This window comes from Apostichopus japonicus, chromosome 19 (genome assembly GCF_037975245.1).
Source record: "Apostichopus japonicus isolate 1M-3 chromosome 19, ASM3797524v1, whole genome shotgun sequence".
Lineage (NCBI taxonomy): Eukaryota > Metazoa > Echinodermata > Holothuroidea > Aspidochirotida > Stichopodidae > Apostichopus > Apostichopus japonicus.
The window spans coordinates 1,847,488-1,870,839 of record NC_092579.1 but is presented as its reverse complement, the minus strand read 5'-3'; the positions used below and the strand labels follow the sequence as shown (position 1 = coordinate 1,870,839).

At 36.2% G+C, this 23,352-nt stretch overlaps 1 protein-coding gene across 1 annotated transcript in view; it reads right to left on the bottom strand.

Annotated features, from left to right (window-relative positions):
- Window positions 1-23,352, bottom strand: part of LOC139960472 (BTB/POZ domain-containing protein KCTD5-like) — a 36,451-nt gene that overhangs the window by 5,148 nt on the left and 7,951 nt on the right. The window contains exons 2-5 of the mRNA XM_071958852.1: window positions 13,087-13,195; window positions 8,355-8,446; window positions 5,253-5,348; window positions 4,117-4,245 (exon numbers count right to left, since the gene is read on the bottom strand). Coding sequence (XP_071814953.1) covers window positions 4,117-4,245; window positions 5,253-5,348; window positions 8,355-8,446; window positions 13,087-13,195 — 426 coding nt within the window. The remainder of the gene's footprint in view (window positions 1-4,116; window positions 4,246-5,252; window positions 5,349-8,354; window positions 8,447-13,086; window positions 13,196-23,352) is intronic.

The following is a 23,352-nucleotide window of genomic DNA, read 5'->3' as shown; positions in this document are numbered from 1 at the left end:
GAAAACGAGAAATTAACAAGTGACTTAGATCAATACAAATGTGAACTCAATTTAATGGAGCAATATTCTCGCCGCAACTGTATTCGCATTTTCGGTATTCCAGAGAGTACAGGCGAAAATACCGATCAAATTATTACAAAACTTGCCGAGGAAAAACTTGGTGTTGATCTCAAACTGTCCGACATCGATAGGAGCCATCGTATTGGAAAACCCAACGGAAAAGGATCATGATCAATCATAATGAAATTCACCAACTATAACATAAAGTCACGTGTGCTAAGAGCAAGACGCAAACTGAAATCATCGGGCATCGGCATCCAGGAGGACCTGACTGCCAGAAACAAGGCACTCTTACAGACGGTTAAAGACCATCTCCGTTTCTCATCCGCCTGGACCATAGATGGACGGATTTTTGCCTTAACAAAATCTCCAGATGGAGTTGAACTGAAGAAACGAATAAATGGATTGAATGACTTGAATAATTTGTAGTTCAAGAAGCAATTTGTATTTTCTTTATTTCGAGGACACTAGGACCTAATGAATCCAATTAACACTTTGGACTCGAACATTTCCAATGATATTTCTACAACTTTGGGAAATCCTACTCTTCTGAACCATATTTTTTCTGAGTGTGATTTAATCTCCAATGAAGATGATGATCAGGTTGATAATTATTCATCTAATTTTGATTCCTCTTTATATTCTGATGTAAAGTGATTTACATAATCTACACAATTTTTCACAAAGCACCTTTTCTATTATTCACCTTAATGCCCGTTGCTTAATGCGTAATTATGATACTATTCACGATTTCTTAGCATCTTCATCATTTAAATTTACAGTTATAGCTATTACAGAGACCTGGTTGCATTCCGATACTAATCTTGATTTTATTCAAATCCCAGATTATACTTTTACGCATAGGGACAGGGATACTAAACGGGGTGGTGGTGTTGGTTTTTATGTCCATGATTCAGCATCTTTTACTGTTAGAAATGATTTGATGTCCAACCCTTTATTATTTGAATCTTTATTTATTGATGTAAAATTTGACAACAAATCTCTTTCTATAGGAGTTATTTATAAGCCCCCAGACATTCCAATATCCAATTTTAATGATGAACTGTCAAGTCTAATGATTAATTTAAGTGTTGTCAGTAAGACTTGCTATATCTGTGGTGATTTTAATATTGACTTGTTAAAAAGTGATCATGATTCTAATGTATCCAATTTCTTAGATCTAATGTATTCCCATTCTTACTTTCCACTTATTTCAAAACCAACTAGAATTACTCCACAATCAGCCTCACTCATTGACAACATCTTTTGTAATGATACTTTTGTTAACTTAAGCTCGGGGATTCTATTATCAGACATAAGTGACCACTTGCCTGTTTATTGTTGTAGGGATTTTAAGGCTCACTCATTACCATGCTCCAATAACTTTTTTTACCATAAGGAGGACCAGTAAAGATTCTTTACGTAATATCAATTTAGAACTTTCTTCTTTTGATTGGAACCTATTATACAATCTCCGAGATGTTAATACTGCATATAACGTTTTTGTCGATAATATTAACAATATAATTTCTAAGCACTGTGTAGTTAAGCAATTTAAAAGAAAATCCAATACTATTCGCTCACATTGGATAACATCAAGTATTTTAACTTCAATTTCAAAAAAGAATAAATTATATAAAAAGTACCTTCTTAATCCTTCCAGTACCAATAAAAGTAAATATACTCTTTATAAAAATAAACTGACAAAAATTATCAGATTAGCCAAGAAGATGTATTATGAAAACTGTTTCAAAGACAATAAAAATAATTTAAAGAAAACATGGTATACGATTAATAAAATTCTTGGTCGTACTTCAATCAATACTCCAATTGATGAAATTAAAGATAATGATTTGTTAATTACAAATAAATTTGACATGGCCGAGAACTTTAATGACTTTTTTGCTAATATAGGTAACAACCTTGCAAGTTCTATTCCCACTTCTCAAAATTAACAGATTTTCTTACTGATAGTACCCCATCATCTCTATTTCTCTCACCAACCAACTCCTCTGAAATTATCAATTTAATAATGCAATTGAAAAAAGGCTCTTGTGGTCTTGATAATATTTCTGTTCAGTTTCTCCACGAAAATCGTTTTATTATAGCTGCCCCTATTACATATATTTTTAATTTATCAATATCTACAGGTGTTGTTCCCACTCGTACTAAAGAAGCTAAAGTTACTCTTTTTTTTCAATTTTCAAAAGTGGTGATAAGCTATCTATTAACAATTACAGGCCCATCTCAGTTCTTTCATCTTTATCTAAACTTTAGAACGTATAATATATAACCGTACTGTACATTTTTTAGACAAGAAAAACATTATTACTGATAGACAATTTGGATTTCGTAAGGGGCGTTCTACAGATATGGCAGCTTTGGATGTATCACAATATATCAATAATGGCTTTAACAATAAGGAATATTCTTTGGGTGTATTTTTAGATATCTAAAGCCTTTGATACTGTCAATCATGGAATTCTCTTCAACAAATTGTATCATTATGGTATAAGAGGGGTTGCATTTAACTGGTTTGTTAATTATCTATCTGGCAGATGCCAATGTGTACATATTGATAATCATTATTCTAATTTCAGTAAAATTACATGTGGAGTACTGTACCACAAGGGTCAATTTTAGGTCCACTGCTTTTCTCCTTGTATATAAATGATATTATAAATTGTTCAAACACCTTGTATTTTACACTTTTCCCAGATGACACCAGTATACTATATAAACACAAAGATATAAATCATGCTGCATCTATCATAAATTTTGAATTAGCTAAAGTCTCTACTTGGTGTCAAGTAAATAAATTATCTTTGAATATAAACAAAACCCACTTTATGATTTTTCACCCAAACCACAAAAAAATCAAGAACATATATATATTTATTGGCAACTCACAGTTAAAGCGTGTTGAGGTTATAAAATTTCTAGGTTTATTTATTGATCCTGCTCTAAAGTGGTCTTCTCACATCTCCAAGATTAAAACTACCATCTCAAAAACTGTTGGAGTCCTTAATAAAATCAAAGACTTTGTTCCAATGTATATTCTCCAGAACTTGTATAATACTCACATACTACCTCATCTTAATTATTGTAATATTGTTTGGCGTAATGCCTATTCTACCCACCTAAAGCAATTGCCTTTATTACAAAAGAAGGCTGTCCGTGTTATTACACAGTCTGATTTCTTAGCACATACCCCACCACTATTCAGCTCACTGAACTTACTAGATATTTTTGATTTACATAGATACCATTGTGCAGTTTTTATTTTTAAGTCTATTAATAATAAATTACCAGTCAATTTTAATGATTACTTTAATTTCAATTATAATATACATAACTACTACACCAGATCCTCTGGACATTTATTTTCATTGCCCATAAATACCGATGTCTTTAAACGTTCCATCGTCTGTTATGGTGTTAATTTCTGGAATAGCCTAAGTCATACATTAAGAAATATTAAGTACCTTAATTCATTTTCATTCAAGTTGAAAAATCATCTTTTATCCAAGTATCAACATCTATAGATCTACATTTGTCTCTGACTTTAAGTATTTCCCACATTATCAAAATGCCTTTTTTGTTTAATTTAGGGGGTGGGGGTATAGGTCTTCTTTGTAAGGGGCTTTATTATCATGCCCATATACTTTATACTTGTTATCTTTATTTTTGGGGGGCTTCTTGTACAAGCTACGGCTTCCAAGCCCTTCCACCATTTTCTCTCCGTAATTTCCACTATTTTTCTTTTATATGATTTATTACTTATTATTTATTATCATGCCCATATACTTTATACTTGTTATCTTTATTTTTGGTGGGCTTCTTGTACAAGCTACGGCTTCCAAGCCCTTCCACCATTTTCTCTCCGTAATTTCCACTATTTTTCTTTTATATGATTTATTACTTATTATTTTCTTTGCATGGTATTGTCTTCACAGTCCTATTATTATATAAACATTGTGAGGAAATGGAAAAATAAATGAAATGAAATTTAGAGGGCAGTATTAGTTTATCAACAATGTAGAGGGCAGTACTTACTTTAGCTCTGTCGGTGGATTCTGGTCTCGCCGTCGGGCCAGAGCTATTACTTATTTCCTTTGAGACTACGCATAGAAATTCTGACTGGTTCTCTTCCCCATAGTTATAGGATGAACCAATACTGACCAACTGAAAACAAAATTGAAACAAAATTAGTGACAATGACATGCTGAATGTATATCGTAAAGACACTGTTGTGAGATTAGGTCATTTCTGTCATAGGGAGTATCATTTTCAGACATATTTCTGGCATCTTTTGCTAAAAATTGAAGTTTCTGAAAAACCCTAAATATAAGTTAAAAAAAACATCAAAACAAAAGCAGCAATGTCACCTATAGTCGTAAATCTTCAAGATTGATTAACAGTTTAAGTCTAATATATATGGTTCAATTTATTTTTCCAGTAGATATTTCCTTCCTATGGAATATATTACTACTATTACTATTACTACTTCACACAGTGCCAATGGGACCATGTGCAATACATTTTGTTGACATCAGTAGTCTGGGTCTCCTAAACATGCAATGACAGTATGCCACATAGCGAAGAGTTAGACATATTGACAACCATCTAGGAAACAAGTAACCAAACTTGGTACAGTGAGACTGCAACTGTTATGAGACAGAGATGTGATCTGGTGAAGCAATTCTTCACTTCTACGATATAGTACAGATTTCATAATTATGCACACTAAAGTAGATTAATAAACACTTCTATGTCTCACATTACTCATCAGTAATCAGTCCTCTGAAATAACAGAACATTGAATATTAGACAAATTGATTTACATATTTCTGTAATATCTACAACAGTAATACTATGGCCTTCAAACCTGGTTCAAAGTAACGTCCTCTGGGAAATAACTCTGGGAGTTTGACCTACTGGTCCTGTATAAGTTGATTATTGTAACGTTTCCCGTTATGCCAGGGCACTTGAATCCCAAAACGAGAAATTCATTGGAAATTGTCACTGCTAATAAACTGGACATTGCCTTATCAAGGCATACAGAGATGAACATGGCTCCTGTGCCAATAACCAGCTGAATTAAACTTGCTTTCAAGTTATACGGGACAAATTTCTAGCTACATGCCGGCTACCAACATTGACTGATTACGATGATTATGATGACCAATCACCTGCTCAAACCTCCAGCCGTCTGACATCGTTGAAATCATCTGTGTGAGTTCCCCTTCTTGAGACTGGATTACACGATAGACATGTTTTCTTGGAGCCTGTCCAGAGGAAAAGAGAAAACAAAGTCAGATAAATTAATATTTATGATAATGATGATGATGATGATGATGATGTTGACATCTTAATCTTAGTCAAGTTGCAGTTTTTTAAAATTTTTATTTTTCATTCGTCAACCAGTGTCATTAACTTCACCAAGCCCATCCAGTATTACTCATCACAGAATATAAATTGCAAATGGTCTAACTAGGACAACTTCCTAGATTGTTTAAACAAATGAACGTTATTGCCATTAATGAAAGATTTGGGTTTACAATATTTTGGAAATGATGCAGATGCTTAAACAGTCTTTATATCTAGAGTTAAATACAACCCTTACCCCCCCCCCCCCCCCACCTCCCAGTGGTCCTCAGTTCCTTTTGATAAATTTGTTAATATTCTGATTACTTGACCTTTAAACCTGGCCATAGGGCTGACAAAGAAGCTGCTGACTGTGCTAAATAAATTCACAGTAAGATGCTGGTAGGGTAATGGACACATCAGTGATGTACAGTATACAGTATTACACACACTATTGAGGAGTGATTTGATAACTAAGTATGTAAAACTATACAGTAATGTAGTTGTGCAAGTAATAGTAAACAGTACTGTGTTGTTACCATTACTATGCATTACTGTATTGTTTCTATTTCTATGCTGTATTGCTCGTTACTATTACTATGTATTACTGTAGCGTTACTATTACTGAAACTGTTAAATGGCATAGAATTTCACCCCTTTAGCTACTGTACCTGCTCAAATATGCCTGTGCTAACAAAATCTACTGACTAAAATCACTGGCATTTTCCTAAATTAGAACATGCATCAGTTACTAAATGTACAGGCTTTTGAGAGTAGCCCAATAACATTTGCTGGTAACACGCATAAATTCATGGCTTATGTTAGCTACAGAAATCATGCCTAGGTACAGTAGTCTTTGACTGACAATTGTCCACTGACTTACTGTACAATGTGATTTAAATGTTCTTCATGTCTACTGGCAGAAAATTGACAATTATGACTTTTCTTGTTCTACTGGCAAATGGCAAAAATCCACTTGCATTTAGCAAGTAAATAGCCCAAATTTGGAGGCCTGTAAGTTTTTATTATGCTGTGGTAAATAAAAATGTTCAGCTGTTCAGTTATCATAAAGTTAGTTACATATAGGCCTACCAAAATAGGCTTCAAGTATGTGGTATACTCTAAGTGTAAACTCCAACACTCACTCAACAAGGCTACTGTAGCTTTGAACCAGTACAAGTTTGTACATGAACCAGAAAACTGCAGCAGAAAGCTTGAACAATCAATTATTATTCCCTGCACGACTTTATCCCAGATCTATATAAAAGGTTACATAGTGAATGAAGGCCTTTAATGGCAAGTCCATAGTGATGGGCGTTGTGGTAATTAAAACTAACTCTAGAGAAGAGTCCTTTGCTTAAACTGATATTGTGTTCTATTTTTAGGGTGAAAGGAACATTATAATCACAAAGATGGTATGATACCAAATAAGTAATTAAACAAACATATTCTGGTTATCAAACACCTTTCAAGAAGCAAAGTAAGATGTGGCTCAGTTTTTTTTCCTTTTTACAAAAGTAAACAAAATAATGAAGAGACTATAACTCTCTAGTTTACAGATCATCTCATAGACATACTGTTTTTTGTTTTTTTAATCTACTATAGCTGACAATTTAAAGAGGATCAGTGTTGGGAACCTGAACTTTCAGAAGACTATTTTTCTGGTGGTGTGCAAATGTTGAAAAACGTGCCTTTTTGTAAACCTTAGGCAAAATTGTGAAGGTTAATAATCTGAAATACTCCTGCTGAGCTGTGAACAAATTAAGCTGTTTTGGCTGTCTTTACAGAAACATATAAAAAATATTTTTGGCCTTGTTTGAAACTTTCGTTGCTTTGAGTTTGATCAGCAATTTAAACATCCCTACGTCATTGCTTAACTGTGAATTGCTCTAAAGTATACTGTAGGCGTAACTCCAACATCCTTGTGCCCACTTTCAATCCTTCATTGTGTGGCTATATCAAAGATCTAGACACACTGATTCGAAACTGTTATTTCTACTGTATATACATGTGTAACAAATGCAGAGTAAAATTAATATACTTAAACTCTCTCGTGCTCCACAGAAACATTGATTCCTTCCATCATACCAATAGTTTCTCGAGAAATTTTTTCAATAAAACCTTGCTTACCAGCAAAAACCAATCAAGAATTATAGACAAGGCCACAGAAATGATTATTGCAAACTGCACAGTTTGTATAGACAGACAAAAGTGAATGACATTAACTGACCATTATCCCATTCTGGTATATTTGCTAGATGATTACAGACACTACAACGCTTGCATGAGCATCGCTGTGTTTGTTGTCACAAAGGGCTTATAATGTAAATAGTGAATTACAAAAATCTACAGTTTTGGTACAGTTGGTATTTTGTCAAATTAAGTACAAGTTTTAAAGCTTTAAAGACTGACATTAGATTTGCCAATTTACATATATATGATTGAGATATGCTATACATATTCTAAGATTAGACCGATGGTAATACTGTACAGTATATTCCAGGTACACGTGAACACAGAAGCAGGAACAACATTAAAAGAACTTATCATAGCCCAATCATACTGGTGCTTTTTCAAGATTGTGAAAGGGAGGTTCATTATTTTTGGTGTTAGTTAGAACACCTTTATTGACAGGAAAAGTCCACTTTAGAATTATCTTATTGTTTGTAAGAAAACTTATACTCTACGAGTCTACGATAAGGACAACACAGTTGAAACAAAGGTCCTCCAATATTAGTTTTACAGAACAGTTGAGCAGTGTTAACCAATTCCCAACTTAAAATACCTCAGAATTACTAAAAAGAAGGCCATTTTTTTCCTCCAGTTTTTGTGAAACATTAAAGAAACAAACTACTTATTACAAAAGTGATATCTTGCAGTGTCCCCCCCCCTCCTCACCCCCTGCCTAGAGAGAAATCATACTGTACCGGTGGATTTCCTGCATCTCGTTCTCGTATCTTCTCCTTGATCATTCTTATCAGTGGTGTGACGTTATAGAATTCAGCTTCCTCTAATACACCTGACCGAACACAATTAAAAGGGAAAAATAAAATAGAAAATGAAGAAATAATTACTAATCATGCATCTGTGACATATAACCAATGAAATAGAGATGTACAGTAAGGTTTGCTTCGATGGACAAAGTAAGAAATAGGATCAGTTTGAACGCTATCACACGTACTACTGTAAGTGTTTTGTGTTGAGTTATGCCCATGCTGTACATATTCAGGAAGGTGTAAATAAACTATCACACTGGAGGTACTGCACAGTACAGGATATATGAAATTCTTGTACAGTACAGGATACATGTAACATTCTTGTACAGAACAGGATGAGTAACATTCTTGTACAGAACAGGATATATAACATTTGTTAACAATTTTTTTATAATTCTCACAGATTACATTAAAACGTCCTGTACATACACATTTCATGAATCTTAAGAAAGTTTAAAATGTTCAACAAATGTTCACAAATTGAAGATATTTCACTTTTTCAATTAAAATTGTTTCTGTTTTGTACTGGGCACATTACTATAACATATACACAGATTTCTGTTAGGTCAGTTTGCCTGGTATATGATTTAAAACAATACTTAATATAAATGTAATTGTAAAGTACATTAATACGGGCCACAGACATACAGACAAGTCATGTAGATACTGTTAGTCTGACATAGCATATGTTCATATAGAGCTGCCAGAATCCTTCTTTTATGTAAACAAAGGTGGATATGCCTCCTTCATTAACGTGACTGTTCTAAAAATAGCCCACGGAAACTGCAATTGATAAGATGGAGAGAAGTCTTTGACACCAGAAGCAGTAACCCGTTACCGCAGAGTTTGACGGAGAAGATGAGACAACAGTGACTAAGACAAGTTTGAAATGTTTACTTGCTATGATAACAGGGAGAGTTAGGGCGTTGTTAGAGGGGGTGGCCAAATGAGGCTGACCAATAAGAATTAATACAGCGCTATACAGTACAGTAACATACTGGTTTTCATGATCATATTCATCTATAGATTTACTGCAACAGCTGTTCAATACTTTGCATTCATTACTCCCAACATTAAATTATTGCATTTCCAATGACAGCAATTCTTTCCTGTGTCATTAGTGAGAGGTTACAAAGTACAGGACTTACTGTAGAAGACACATTACTTTTTCCAAACCAACCCCCTTACTGTAGATGCAGTAGGGATGTTCTTCACACAACATGTGATGTAAAAAGCCCATTACTTCTTCAAACCCAACCCCCTTAGATACGGGATGGCATTTTTCTGCAAATATTCTTCACACAACATGTAATCACTTCTTCATAATCCTGCATTTTTGTGCATTGTCATTGTTATATGCAAGCTGTGGAACTCTCTTCTTTGCTTCTAGAGTATGATTCCCAATATGAAATTGGTTGTATTAGTACAGCTCATATTTCTTAGTTGATTTTAGCATGTACCAAAGGTGCTTGTACAACTTGCTCAACAAAATACTCTTGTGTGCTGCTTTTAGATGTACCCTGCCTCACCCCTCAACTTACAGTATGGAGTCACCCTGCCATTTTGTTCATTGAGCAGGTGGTCCAGCAGGATGTTCAAGTGCCAGTGATACAAGTTAAGGTAAGAGTACAGTTAGCTGTGCGAGGAGACAGGTAAGGTGACGGCTAAAATGATCCCAGGACAGTCCTCAGATCTAACATTGCAATGTTGATGTTTGTTGTATAAATGCATGTATTAATGAGTAGGTTCGCCTGCCTGATCTGTGTGGATTCATCCTGTTGAAGTGTTGAGGAGATGGAATCCTGGCTCAGAGGCCTGTGTACACTAGATTGCAGCCTGAACTGCTTGACCAGCTTCCCAATCCTATGGCAGAAGAGTTACAGGAAGCTACTGTACAGTATGCTTATTTCAAAGCCAACAACTCCCTTCAGAAAACCACACTGCATGCTTTCTGGTGGATTCCAGGAGAGATACAGGTAAGTTTAAAGTGAAGGGTAAGGCTCCTGTAAATGGGAAGACTAAAGTGCTCAAAGGAAACAAAATTGGGTCCCACGGAACCAATAGCAGGGCGAGGTCCAAACAGCAGGGTGCAGAACTACTGATGGATGCCACCAGTAACAACCATTGAAAACCTTGTAGGATGAGCGATCTGACATTAAAGATGAACGATAGTGATTTTTCAGCATCGACGAAAAAATACGATTTTATTCAAGAGTATTCTAGTTGGTTTCCATATTACACATGTGAAAATTCAAGTCAATCCGATGTTGGGAAAGGCCTTAAAAAAATTCCTAAACTCGTTGATTTTTTAAACAAAAATTGGGCTTTTCGCGAAAAGCGATTTGATGATCACGTGATCTACAGTGACATGTGACGTCATTTTGATGATAACAAAGTGAAGTGTACTTCAGCAGTGTGCACTTAGTGCGTAAGTTTAGTTGCAACCTACTCTATATTGGACTCGACAAACAACTTAAACCACTAGCAAAATGCCAAGAAATTGCGTTGTAGGGGGATGCAACAGAACGAATGTGGACTCTACAATAAGTTTTTTCAATTTTCCAAGCGGAAAAAGTGGAGAGAGATATCGGAAACTCTGGATACGATAGCCCCTCATCGATTTTTTTTAACTTAAACGTAAACGTAACATTGAAAGGGAAGAGAGGAGATTTGATACACTGCTTGAAACAAAGGTGTTATTGTTCCTGCTTTTTCTTGTCGTTTAAGTGAAGCTGACTGCCCCAGTGTAAATTACGGAATAATCGGTCATAGAGCCATCTCGGGCCAAATTGAAATTTGCGTGTGGCAAGGTCACTAAAGTAAAAAAAGTTTGAAAGATTGATGCTTTTATGCCGCATTATTTATATATATCCCGATAAATGCAACAGTAGGTGTTGGAATTGGAAGACATGTCAGACGTGAACAACCTAATGACTATGTGAGGAGAGAATAACGTGCAAATTTCAATTGGGGCATGGACGTCGCTTAGGCACTTTTTTTGGGCAGAGATGTGTTCATACCCTCCAAACCACTTTAAATGTAATACGAATAGGAAATATGTGTATGCTCGAGCGAAACAAAACATTGTGTAAGTATTACTTACGGTAGCGCACACTGTCACTTATGTTTGCACAGTGTGAAAGTACCGTTTGCGGACCTACGTGAAGTTGGGCTAGATTACGATTCCTCCTAAGCCCAAACCACGAGGCATGCATGTGAATAAACGCAAAAGGCATTGCATGTAGTGAGAAAATTTTTCGAGCTAGACTAACTACTCGATTGAGTTCAAATGCGGTTGTATTTCAAGCTCAATGAAACCTTTCTGTTGGATTTAATGACGCACGGAACAAGGAACGTTTATGTTTTACAGTAGGCCTAGTGCATACAAGCGAATCTACTTTGTTTAGAACTTTGGATTTTCTTTCGGATGTTATACTAATCTACGTTTAGGCGTGAGACTATCATCACTATTGTTATTGTGCCAGTTTGACTGGTAAGTGAGCACATTCATACATCACTCTGTATAAAACCCGCCAAAAACGTGATCTTGAGATTAACGTTACTTTGGGTCAGCTTGCGAGTTACCTCTTCAGATATTGGGAAATCGTTGCGAAATCGCCGCAAATTTCGTAAAAACAAACTTGTAAACACGTGGTGAAGAAATCAAGAAACACCATGATATTCATTATCTATTTATGACTTGAACATTACGCCGGAAAATAACAGTTATGCTGACACGAAATGCACGCACAGCACCGTACTGAACAGTTCACAACAGAAAAGATCATCACAGTGACGTCATTCACTGACCTGAGGGCTGTTCAAGGTCGTTTCAGTGTTTGCAAATTCCTAAATTACGGAGACGAAAAAACCACGTTATAATTCCCTTTTTTATAACTTTCCGGTGTGCTATTTGGAAAATTAAAAAAATGGGTTGCTTGGTAACATATGAACTACATTATATATGAAAATGAGAGATTTTTTTTCTGTCACTATCGTTCCACTTTAAAGGAAACTGGAGCTTGAGGACACTTTGTCCCTGGTAGACACAGGCATGTCAAGGGGGCAGTCCTGAGTAAAAGCAGGTAGCGAGTTCTAAACCTTGTTCATGTTAAAGGGCAGAGTCATCATGAGATACCACCACCAGTTTCTGGAGGACTAGCACCATACGTAAGGATGGATACAGCTAGGTCAGCTGTTACTGATGCCAGCACACTCTAGCTAATCTCACATTGAGATATTTTCACTACTGGTTGGTATCGACATCCAGATGAACTTTTTACAATAGCAATTCTATTCAGATAGTCCGTACAATTGTGAATTGACAATGTTCAACTTTTTACATTTTTCTGTCATTGAAATGAAACATCACAAGTTGGGCTAACAATACTTGCATTGCTGTAATGGGAGCTAACAATGCTATAAGGTCCTAACCCTAACGGAACTTTTGTTAAGCATAGGTACTGCACATGTAGTTAATAAAACACCTATGAGCTTCAGTATCCTTCAGAATCTCTTGTACAGATCACCGAGATACTGTTGATTACTTGAAGGGATCACTTGTCATTTGTCTCCATGGCAAGATGAACCTGTAAACATCTCGAATTACGCACATAAACACACACAGGAAGAAAGAGAACAGGTGTGCTAAACTGAAACCCACCTTCTTCGACTAAATCTTTATTGATGACTAACTTTCCGTGACGTAGATAGTTGAGGACAGGTCCAAAGTATGTTGGGTCTCTGTCTATGAGATAGGCACCTGTATCGTCCTGTGAATGAAAACAAAATAGCGAAGGTCAAAGTAAATCAAATATTCATTCAGGGAAAAATTTATCCAATTATTATCCCATCGCAAAACTGCGATGAAAAACGGTCAAATTGCTGTAATGGTGCAAGACAAAAGATATGCATCTTTTGTTAACAGGAATCTTAGTACTGAATAATCTTTAGGAAAAGGTCAGAGCCTTCAAAAATATGAATGTTCACTAAGTTTATTCCCTGTTCATTGAGTCTTCTTTTAAAACGTACAGTTGCATTTACGGAATGGGAAGGTGATCAGACTGTTTGGACACCGATTGTGTTTACCTCATAAAATCAGCTCTCATAAGGGAACCCTCGATTATCACTTGGCTCATGACAACACAGCGAAGGAAATAAAAATGAAGAAAATGTTCGGGTGTTGGCCAACTTGAGGATAGGTTGAGCTGTCAGTCACAATGTTTCGAATACATATGTATCTCAAATACACTTAAGGAAGTGGAGCAATTCCGTACCATTAATAATTTAATACTGTGATTGTCCAAACAATACCTCTGTACTAGATACAGGACACAAGTTTGCTAGTTTTGGCAATACAGAGTAGTACAGTATTTCACTGTCACATATAGGATTAAACGTTTGCTTTTAAAACTGCCCTCATTGTTAACATTAGCAGTCATATATCTTATCCTTCTTCTTGTGTACATGATGAATGAGCACTTTACACACTGTCTATTGCCTTCAGGAACACTTGAAATTTGTCAAGAGTAACATTACAGATTGTATTTCACAACTTCATAGCAACTACAGTAGTAATACTTTTGTTTGAATTTCCTAGAATCTCTGAGATCACAAACTGAAATATCCTCAGCTACCTCAAGAAAGTACTACTGTAGTTGTTAAAAGCAGATTTTCTCGACTTCCCTTGGTAACTACAGTGAAGAACCTTCTTCGATATTCATATAAGCTCATTCAAAACATAGAAACAGGAAGCTGAAAATGTCAGGACTAAGCAGCGAGGAAGAATCACTTCATTGCAAATATTAATGTACAGTACTTGCTGAATCAGGAATAAAACATTCATGAAGAATTATGTAAGCAAATTAAACTGTCTGACTCAGCTAATACACTGTACAATGTATGAGCTGTTGCCAATATAATTAAGGTTGAAAATCCCAACATAAACATGTGTGATACATTTTCAGACTGGTAGGTTTGGAAGGAGGAGTAAGTGACCTTCAGACAGGGTCATTGGGGGTGCAGTGCAAGAATGTCACCAGTTAATAGGCTAGGGTAGATAGGTGGGTGTAGGTAATGGAGATTTGGAAGGAGGAGTAAGTGACCTTTAGATAGGGTCATTGGGGGTGCAGTGCAAGAATGTTACCAGTTAATAGGCTAGGGTAGATAGGTGTGTGTAGGTAAAGGAGATTTGGAAGGAGTAAGTGACCTTAGATAGGGTCATTAGGGGTGCAGTGCAAGAATTTTACCAGTTAATAGGCTAGGGTACTGTAGATAGGTGTGTGTAGGTAAAGGAGATTTGGAAGGAGTAAGTGACCTTAGATAGGGTCATTGGGGGTGCAGTGCAAGAATTTTACCAGTTAATAGGCTAGGGTAGATAGGTGTGTGTAGGTAAAGGAGATTTGGAAGGAGTAAGTGACCTTAGATAGAGTCATTGGGGGTGCAGTGCAAGAATTTTACCAGTTAATAGGCTAGGGTAGATAGGTGTGTGTAGGTAAAGGAGATTGGGAAGGAGTAAGTGACCTTAGATAGGGTCATTGGGGGTGCAGTGCAAGAATTTTACCAGTTAATAGGCTAGTGTAGATAAGTGTGCATAGGTAAAGGAGACAGGTAACAGAGTGTCAAGTAAGTTATAAATTTAACAGTTCACAAGTACAAATCTTCTCTGTGTTAGGTCCCTTTGTCCCTGCCCAATAATGTCAAGGTTTGGGTTGGGGTATTGCAGTGTACTTAGGAATTATAAATCATTTCTTAGTACGTTTAAGGATATCTACTGTAGTAGTATGGTTTCATTTATTAATTTGAAATAATCTGTTACACAGTAGACTTTTTGTTAAGGTTATATATAGTAAAGACAGGCTCAAATTCAACCTACTGTACAGTATTGTGTTACATGGTGTATATTACATGATAAACATATAAAAAATCTGTTTCAGCTATTAAAGTTACAAAGTTACATTATAACTCAGATTTTTCTCAGTTTTTTTACTATTGTTACTTTGCTTTGAAATTTTGAACTAAATGAAAGTTTGATAGATTCTTGGAGATTTACATTTAATGCTATTTTGCTTTTCTTCCCAGTTTTTTACTTCTTATTACCATTTTATTGACAAGTATTTCCTGCATTATTAGTAACTCTTGTGCAATATAAATGCGAGGCAAAAAGATTAGCTCAAAACATTGAAAAATTAAAATACAATGGTACAGTATTTTACGATACATTTACATGTGCATGTTCATAAAGTACTTTCGTCAGAGATATGGGACACTGAAGTTAAAAGCTAAACAAACCCTTGTGCAATGCACCTGCTGTCAAAATTCTCATGGATAGAAGAACTGCAAGAGAAGGCATCTCTCTATTTGGAAACTTGTTTATCAAAAATTAATAATTAATTCAGAAAATTAAATTCAAGTTCCACTTTTTATTGTTTGGATCTAGCTAACTATGTCATATCAAGGTTTCAATGTGCACACAGAAAAACAGCTGCACTGCAGTGGAAATCCTTGTGTAAAACATTCAGTGTTGTAAAGAAAAAAAGAAACAGATATACAGTTTTAACCAATGAACAGTCTAATGGAAACATTAGGTATCAACCATCTCCAGTTTCTTTACCAAACGTTTGCAATAAACAAATTAAAATAAATACCAAAAAGTCCAACACAAAACTCATTGCATAACTTTGGAGTTCTCTTTGTGACGGTTTGGTGTCTGGATAAACACCATACATCAGTTAAAGACATAATATCATATACTTTATAATCACAGGTAACAGAGAGCTAAACAAATGTGTTTAAACGCATTGAAGACTCGCCCCAAACCGTGTGCCACGCTCTGAAAAAGTTAACTTTCCGTTGCTTGCAAATGACGTTTTTTCACTACAAAATGCAGACATTAATGAAACATGATACCTTGTTATCTTTTATCTAGACCTGAGATGTCCATTGCTGCCATGTACACTGTGTTGTGGGTATTGACCGTAGCTGCATGTATTGACTGAACACTAGTGTCTAATTACCGACGGTAGCAAGCTGTGTGTGTATTTTCTGGGATCGATGGTGGTGTCTAACACTTCTGTTACACCTCATTCGTAACTAAGTCAGATTACCGGCATGAGACGTTTCTTTGTGCGCGAGTCTTCACACCCTTTAAGTAGTAAGACACATCAAATGCAGGCCTCATTATACATCCATGTACTGTACAGTAGTTTACAAGAGCCGAAATAGAAATGTCACACCATCACTTCATCACACCATAACATCATCACACCATTACACCATCACTTCATCACACCATTACATCATCACTCCATTACATCATCACACCATTACATCATCACTCACGACTCAAATTTTAACATTTATCAGTTAACAATGAAGTTTCACTTTAATTATTTTGCCTTAGATTATAAATGTATGAATCCTGCAGAAAGGAATGGTGCATTATCATGCTGACACCACATGTACATGCAACCCTTAGCAAAAAAGCTCTGGTTTCATTCACCCTAATATAACTTCCTGAAAATGTTATCAAATTTTCACTAGCTGGAGCAGAATTATGAACAAAACAATATGAACTGTAAAATGAGCGAAGTGTAGACCAGTACATGGTACTACATGGTCAGTACTACATCATGCATGGAAGCTAGATGGTCTGTAGTAGGAACTTATTATAAACAAACCATTGCATAACACTCTAAATCCTTCCAATGTGCGTACAATGCTTTACTTTATGATGGTAAAACTCACTGTAGTTGTGAAGGATTGTAAGGAAACAGATATACTGTATCTCAGTTAAATCATGACAGTTCACTTGGGAAATGTTCAGATGGGAATTTGTTGGAGGAAGGGGGGGGGGGGGTAGGGCTCTGTTATACACCTGATCTAGAGACTAACAAAACGTGTGTCAGAACGAACCAAATTGTTTGATAAGGCTGTAGTCTGCTACTGCTTACTGGGGATTATATTTACTGAAGTGTTACAATCTTGTTAACACAGTAGTATTCCTACAGTACAGCTTACTGAGTATATTATTTACTGTAGTGTTCCAATCTTGTGTACATACTGTACACAGTAGTCTTCTCTACAGCTTACTTGGTATATTATTTACTGTAGTGTTCCAATCTTGTGTACACAGTAGTATTCTACAGCTTACTGGGTATATTATTTACTGTAATGTTCCAATCTTGTGTACTGTACATACACAGTAGTATTCTACAGCTTACTGGGTATATTATTTACTGAAGTGTTCCAGTCTTGTGTACACAGTAGTCAGGTGCGTATCCAGGGGGGGCGTTGGGGGCGCACGCCCCCCGGGTAAGAAAAAGAGGAGAGAAAAAAAGAGAAGAAAAAAGGGAAAAGGAGGGGGGAAAAAAGAAAAGGAGGAGAGAAAGGAAGGGAAAAGAAGAAGAAAAAAGAGAGAAAAAGGAGAAAGGGAGGGAGTAGAAGATAGCCAAGACTTCGGGAAGAGAAAGAGGAACAGTCATAGTTTAAGCGCTGATCCCTATTATATACACAGGTTATATACACAGATCAAGGATTACGGAGGGGGTGTGCGCCTCACCCTACCCCTTACACCAACAACTCCATTTTTGACGTTTTTTTCCCTCTCTCACTAATGTATCTATATAAATACTATATATGGTCTATCATAACGCGTGTGTGTGTATGGACGCCTTAAACAATTGTACAATATATGGAACCAACTGTGGCTGGTCTTGAACTCGACGGGATCGTCGGGAACATGACGCATTTCGGGAAGGGGCGACCGCCCCCCCCCCCCCGAGCAAATTTTCTTTATGACATCACTAGTAATTTCAAAATAGACAATGCTTAGGTGCAACTTACAAGGCCTGGGAAGTGTCATTTCCAGCGATCTGGGAGGCATTTTCGGCCAAAATTTTTCTTGTACGCTTCGCGCCAACCCATGGTAGCGCTTCGCTTAGATAGTTTGCATACAGGCTTCGCCCCTCCCTTGGCAATTACTCGCTACATGCCTGTTCGAATTTGTAAAGCAAAGAGCAGATATAACATCATATCAGTGAGCATTAAAATGCCTGTTCCACGATGAACAGCCTCAAAAACTGTCTATGTGTGTAGTCGAAGGCGGAGCCCAATTGGATTTGGGGCTGTAACGACTTGCCTGAAAAAAAAGCCAAAATTTTTTTGTGCGCAAAGCGCGCGTTCAACATATCGATATTAATATCATATAATCAAGCATCGGTCATTACATTGCATGGCATCGTGTACCGCACGGTCCGTGAAAGTAACACAGTATACCGCCGGATGCTAATGTAAACAACCAAATGTCTTATGTAGATGGGGAAAAAGCATACAGATCCATTTATGTCAAACTCTCTTTTACAGTAGTAATGTCAGCCAATCTTACAACTTTATTTTAATTACCAAGGAGATCATTTTTAAGCTATTCATTGCTATTTATTTTTCTCTCAGTAGGTGCCCGAAAAAATAGGAACAAGATTGGTTGCGGGGGGGGGGGTGGGGGCTGCAGCCCGCCTCCTACGGGACCTACGCCTATGTGTGTAGTGTTCGGTTTCGATATACCTGATATCGGAAATATCTGCTATTTTTCATTTCCTTCAACCAAGTTTTATAATAGCCATTATAAGAGGTTGCAATATTTCTACACCAATAAATTAACTGTGTCTGAATTTTAGAAAATTTCATCACCAACATTCTTCATCATACTTTCCTCTACTTGTGCAATTTGTACCTGTCTATTAGGGGTTCAAGGAGGTTTTTCCCTATTGGTTGTCCATAGATTGAATTTTGTGCAACATTATGGGCATGTTTTGAAGTGATTTTTATTCACGAGAAATGTGAATTTTCAAATTCTCAACAAATAATGGGCTTAAAACCTTGAAAAGTGGGGCTTTCGGATATTGTGGACCGTGACGTAGAATCGCCTACAAAAGCAATGATCCATAGGACATGCAATGAGGTCGAACATGATGTGTGACTGGTGACAATCTTCAAAAAGGTTATGGATGGAAAAAAACTTTTGGGAAATACTTGGTTCTCAGGCAAAAGTGTACATTTGGTTGGTCATTTTCAAGCCCGAGAAGTGTCATTTCCGGTGATCTGGGGGGTATCAAATCCAGAAATTTTCTTGTACGCTCCGCGCCAACCGATGGTGGCGCTCCGCTTAGATAGTAATTCGCGCCCCCCGGGTTAGAAAATCCTGGATACGCGCCTGGTAATATTCTACAGCATACTGGGTACATATTATTTACTGTAGTGTTCCAATCTTGTGTACACAATAGTAACAGCTTACTGGGTATATTATTTACTGTAGTGTTCCAATCTTGTGTACACAGTAGTCTTCTACAGCTGCTGGGTACAATATTTACTGTAGTGTTCCAATCTTGTGTACATACACAGTAGTCTTCTAGAGCTAACTTGGTATATTATTTACTGTAGTGTTCCAATCTTGTGTACATACACAGTAGTCTTCTACAGCTTACTGGGTATTATATTTATAGTAGTGTTCCAATCTTGTGTACACATTAGTAACAGCTTACTGGGTATATTATTTACTGTAGTGTTCCAATCTTGTGTACACAGTAGCTTTGAAGGTTCTTGAATTTGGTCTGTTTAAAAGTAATATCATGTTGTGTCAGGTACAGTATACAAACAGTTCTTAACATCTTTTTGCTTCTATGACAAGTTTCCCATTTTTAGCATTTTCCGGATGTGATAACCGGTAAATATTTCCCTGGCTTACCATTCTAACAGTACAGTAGGTATTGTATCTCAATGTGCAGCATTAGATGTAAGTCTTGTAAATTTAGTACCAAACTCCACAATATAACTCCTACCTCATACTGTATGTTCAGGGGTATTGAGAGCCAGGTCGGACCTACAGTACACAAATTTGTCAGTGAATCACCTCCTTGCTTTTCGCCCCCTTTTCTTTAAGTATATAAAGATGAGAATGAGAATGAATTCTTTTTCACTCCATGTCTCCGGTCTCTCTTATTGACCCTGGGCTGTTTCTCCCAATCCCTGGCCATTTTTATTGTCAGTCCTACATATATGTTACAAGAACAATGTAGTTATATGTTAAGACTTTTCAAAATGGCTGCTTCTATAGTATGACTACAGTAGCTATAAGTAGAGTTTGTACAACAGTACAATAAATTTAATGCTCTTGGTTCAACAAACGGAAGCTACATTGATCAGAACAGACTATACATACACACTACCAGCATGGTGGTACTGTACTTCATACAATGGCAATAAAACTGCACATATATCTAGGATCAGGCTGTTATTCAGCTATTAATTATGCTCTTTTATACAAAAAAAAATACCCTGCACCTAGAATGATTTACCGTACTTAGGTAAGTTCTTAATGGTACCTTTAATACAATTCATTATGGGATCAGACACTCTGCATTCTTGCACAAAAATTCTGCACTGTATAAAATTATTTCTCAAGTTTACTAATTTGACACTATAAACAGTGCTGCCTTCAAGTGATATTCAAGGCCAACAGAAATACATTCATACTGCCATGAGTCATGACATCATGTAAGTGCTGTAAGTTGTAATCATTCAAGCTAATTTGGGTTTATTACACATACTGTACTCTAATGCAGCTACATTACAATTTTATGACAAGCCACTGGCAGAGTGATTCCTCCTCCATGTCAAATCATTCAAGGTTTTATATTATAATACTTACCTTGTGCCCATGCACAAACTGTTTATGTTTTGCAGGTTTTCCATGACTGAATATTAATTTGACTGACCTACAGTACAGTAGTACATACTGTAGGTACTGTACTTTTCACTATTGCTTTCAAAATCCAGTAATTCTGGTTATCTGATCATGAAATTTCAGGCTATGTTTTCTTCAATATCGAGTGCACATCCTTTAACCTTTATACTGTGCTTTTGTGGCTTCAAAAAGAGATGAGCAAATATTCATGTTAAGTACAGTACTACTTAAGGGCAAAATCAGGTTGCTTAAAGCCCCATAAAAAAAACAACTTTATTCTGACCCTCAAAGACCAACCTGGATAAAATACCCCCAAACTCCCAGGGTTGGGTAATCAACAGGTACCGTGTCTCCACTATATCGAATACACTTTCCCATCTACCCAGTATATTCACTAATTAACATTTTAGCACTGTACACCTATCGACCCTCCTCAGGGACGATACCCATCACCTTTCAGTCTTTCTGAATCTATGTGAATAAAGAAGCCAAATTCAGGTAATAGTGGAGCATGGTAAATGCAACTTGACCGCTTCATTAAGTTAACTTTGTGAACAGTCAGTGTATAACGGGAGAATGAATGTCCATAATATCTACTGTATCGGTCAAAGGACTTGGAGACCGAATCCTGTAATCGAGTTAAATCATGTATTTTCCAGACTTGAGGTAACAAACTAAGTATTACTAGAGTTCATCAGATCTCTGTTTGTTATACAAGTTACAATGCATGTTAGTACTGCAGGACACATGTACATACCATACAGTACATACCATGTACAATACATTACATATCAGCAACAGTATTTAACACTAGTTTCACTGCTCCATTGCTGAAGGTGTCACTGACGATGTAATTCATTTTCACATGTACTGTACATGTATCAAGTGAAAATGAAAATTTGAAAAAGAAAGAAAAAAAAATACCTGCAATGTTCTATATCAGGGTAGTAAAAGTAAACCCATTTAGTGAAGTGGTTTAGTATAATGGTCAGTTGAAATTTATGTACAGTACATCAACAGATGAATTAGAGAGAGATAAATATGAAAGATGGCCGATCACTTTGAAAAGTTTGTTTATAAACTTGAAACTGAAGTTTCAAATCCATTGTTAAATATTTGGTTAAAGACTAAGAGTCAATGAACACCCATGAAAGAAAAAAGGTAATCCAGTTATTGCACACATACAATGACCAATACAATGTGGATTTTATTGTTGGTTGTTAACAGTAAAATTCTGTTACAATGAAATTTTCATATCCAATTTAAGTAGGTTCTATTTATAGTTAATAATACACATATATACTTTATCATACAACAAAGAAAAATACTTGCTGACTGTACAGATAATTGGCGAATGTACAGCACAGGTACTTCCTGCAAAGCAAGACAAATCTCACGTTGATTAATTAAAGGAGAAGTAAATCAAGCCATCAACATTGATCCGGTTGCCAACAGAGACAGGATCACTCTACTAATGCAGAGCTCTGAGAAAAATCTCATTCCATTTTCAGCGATACTGTACCATGGAGTACTATGATGTTACTGAAGAGACCAGAGACTTGAGCATGTCGAATTATGACATCATTCAAGGGCATTTGGAACACTCATACCTGAAATTACTTTCCTTATTCACTGCTTTAAATTTACTTGAAATATATGGTTAAATTGCCAATTGTGAGCCTAAAATAATTGAGTTTTTTGTTGTTATATGAGCTAGTAATGACATTTTCTGCACTAACAACACTGTTCATGTTCTGTAACTTGAAAATATGAATGGTTAAAAGGTTTCACTTCTTAATGGCACCACAGTATGACAGTATTTAAACATTGACAACATGACAGGACACTGTCTATGAAACATTTAAACCTTCATCCTCCACCCAATCCCCCATCCCCAAAAGGATACAAGATTCTTTGGGGCAATTGTTTGTTGTATTAAACACTAGCATAATTTATTAAAGGTAATGATGATAGTTGGGTTCACTCCTCCAGACAAAAAATAAAGTACTGTAGAAATGTATATATTTCTTTCATTTTGTGAAGTATTGGACCTACCAAACAGCAATTTCTGTGCTGTAGGATGCAGCACTTACATCCACCGATTAGACACTTTAGATGGTAGAATGAGGACGAAGGTTGATCAAAGGTGACCGGTCACCATAAGAGGTCAGTCAGGTCAATCTAGCCACT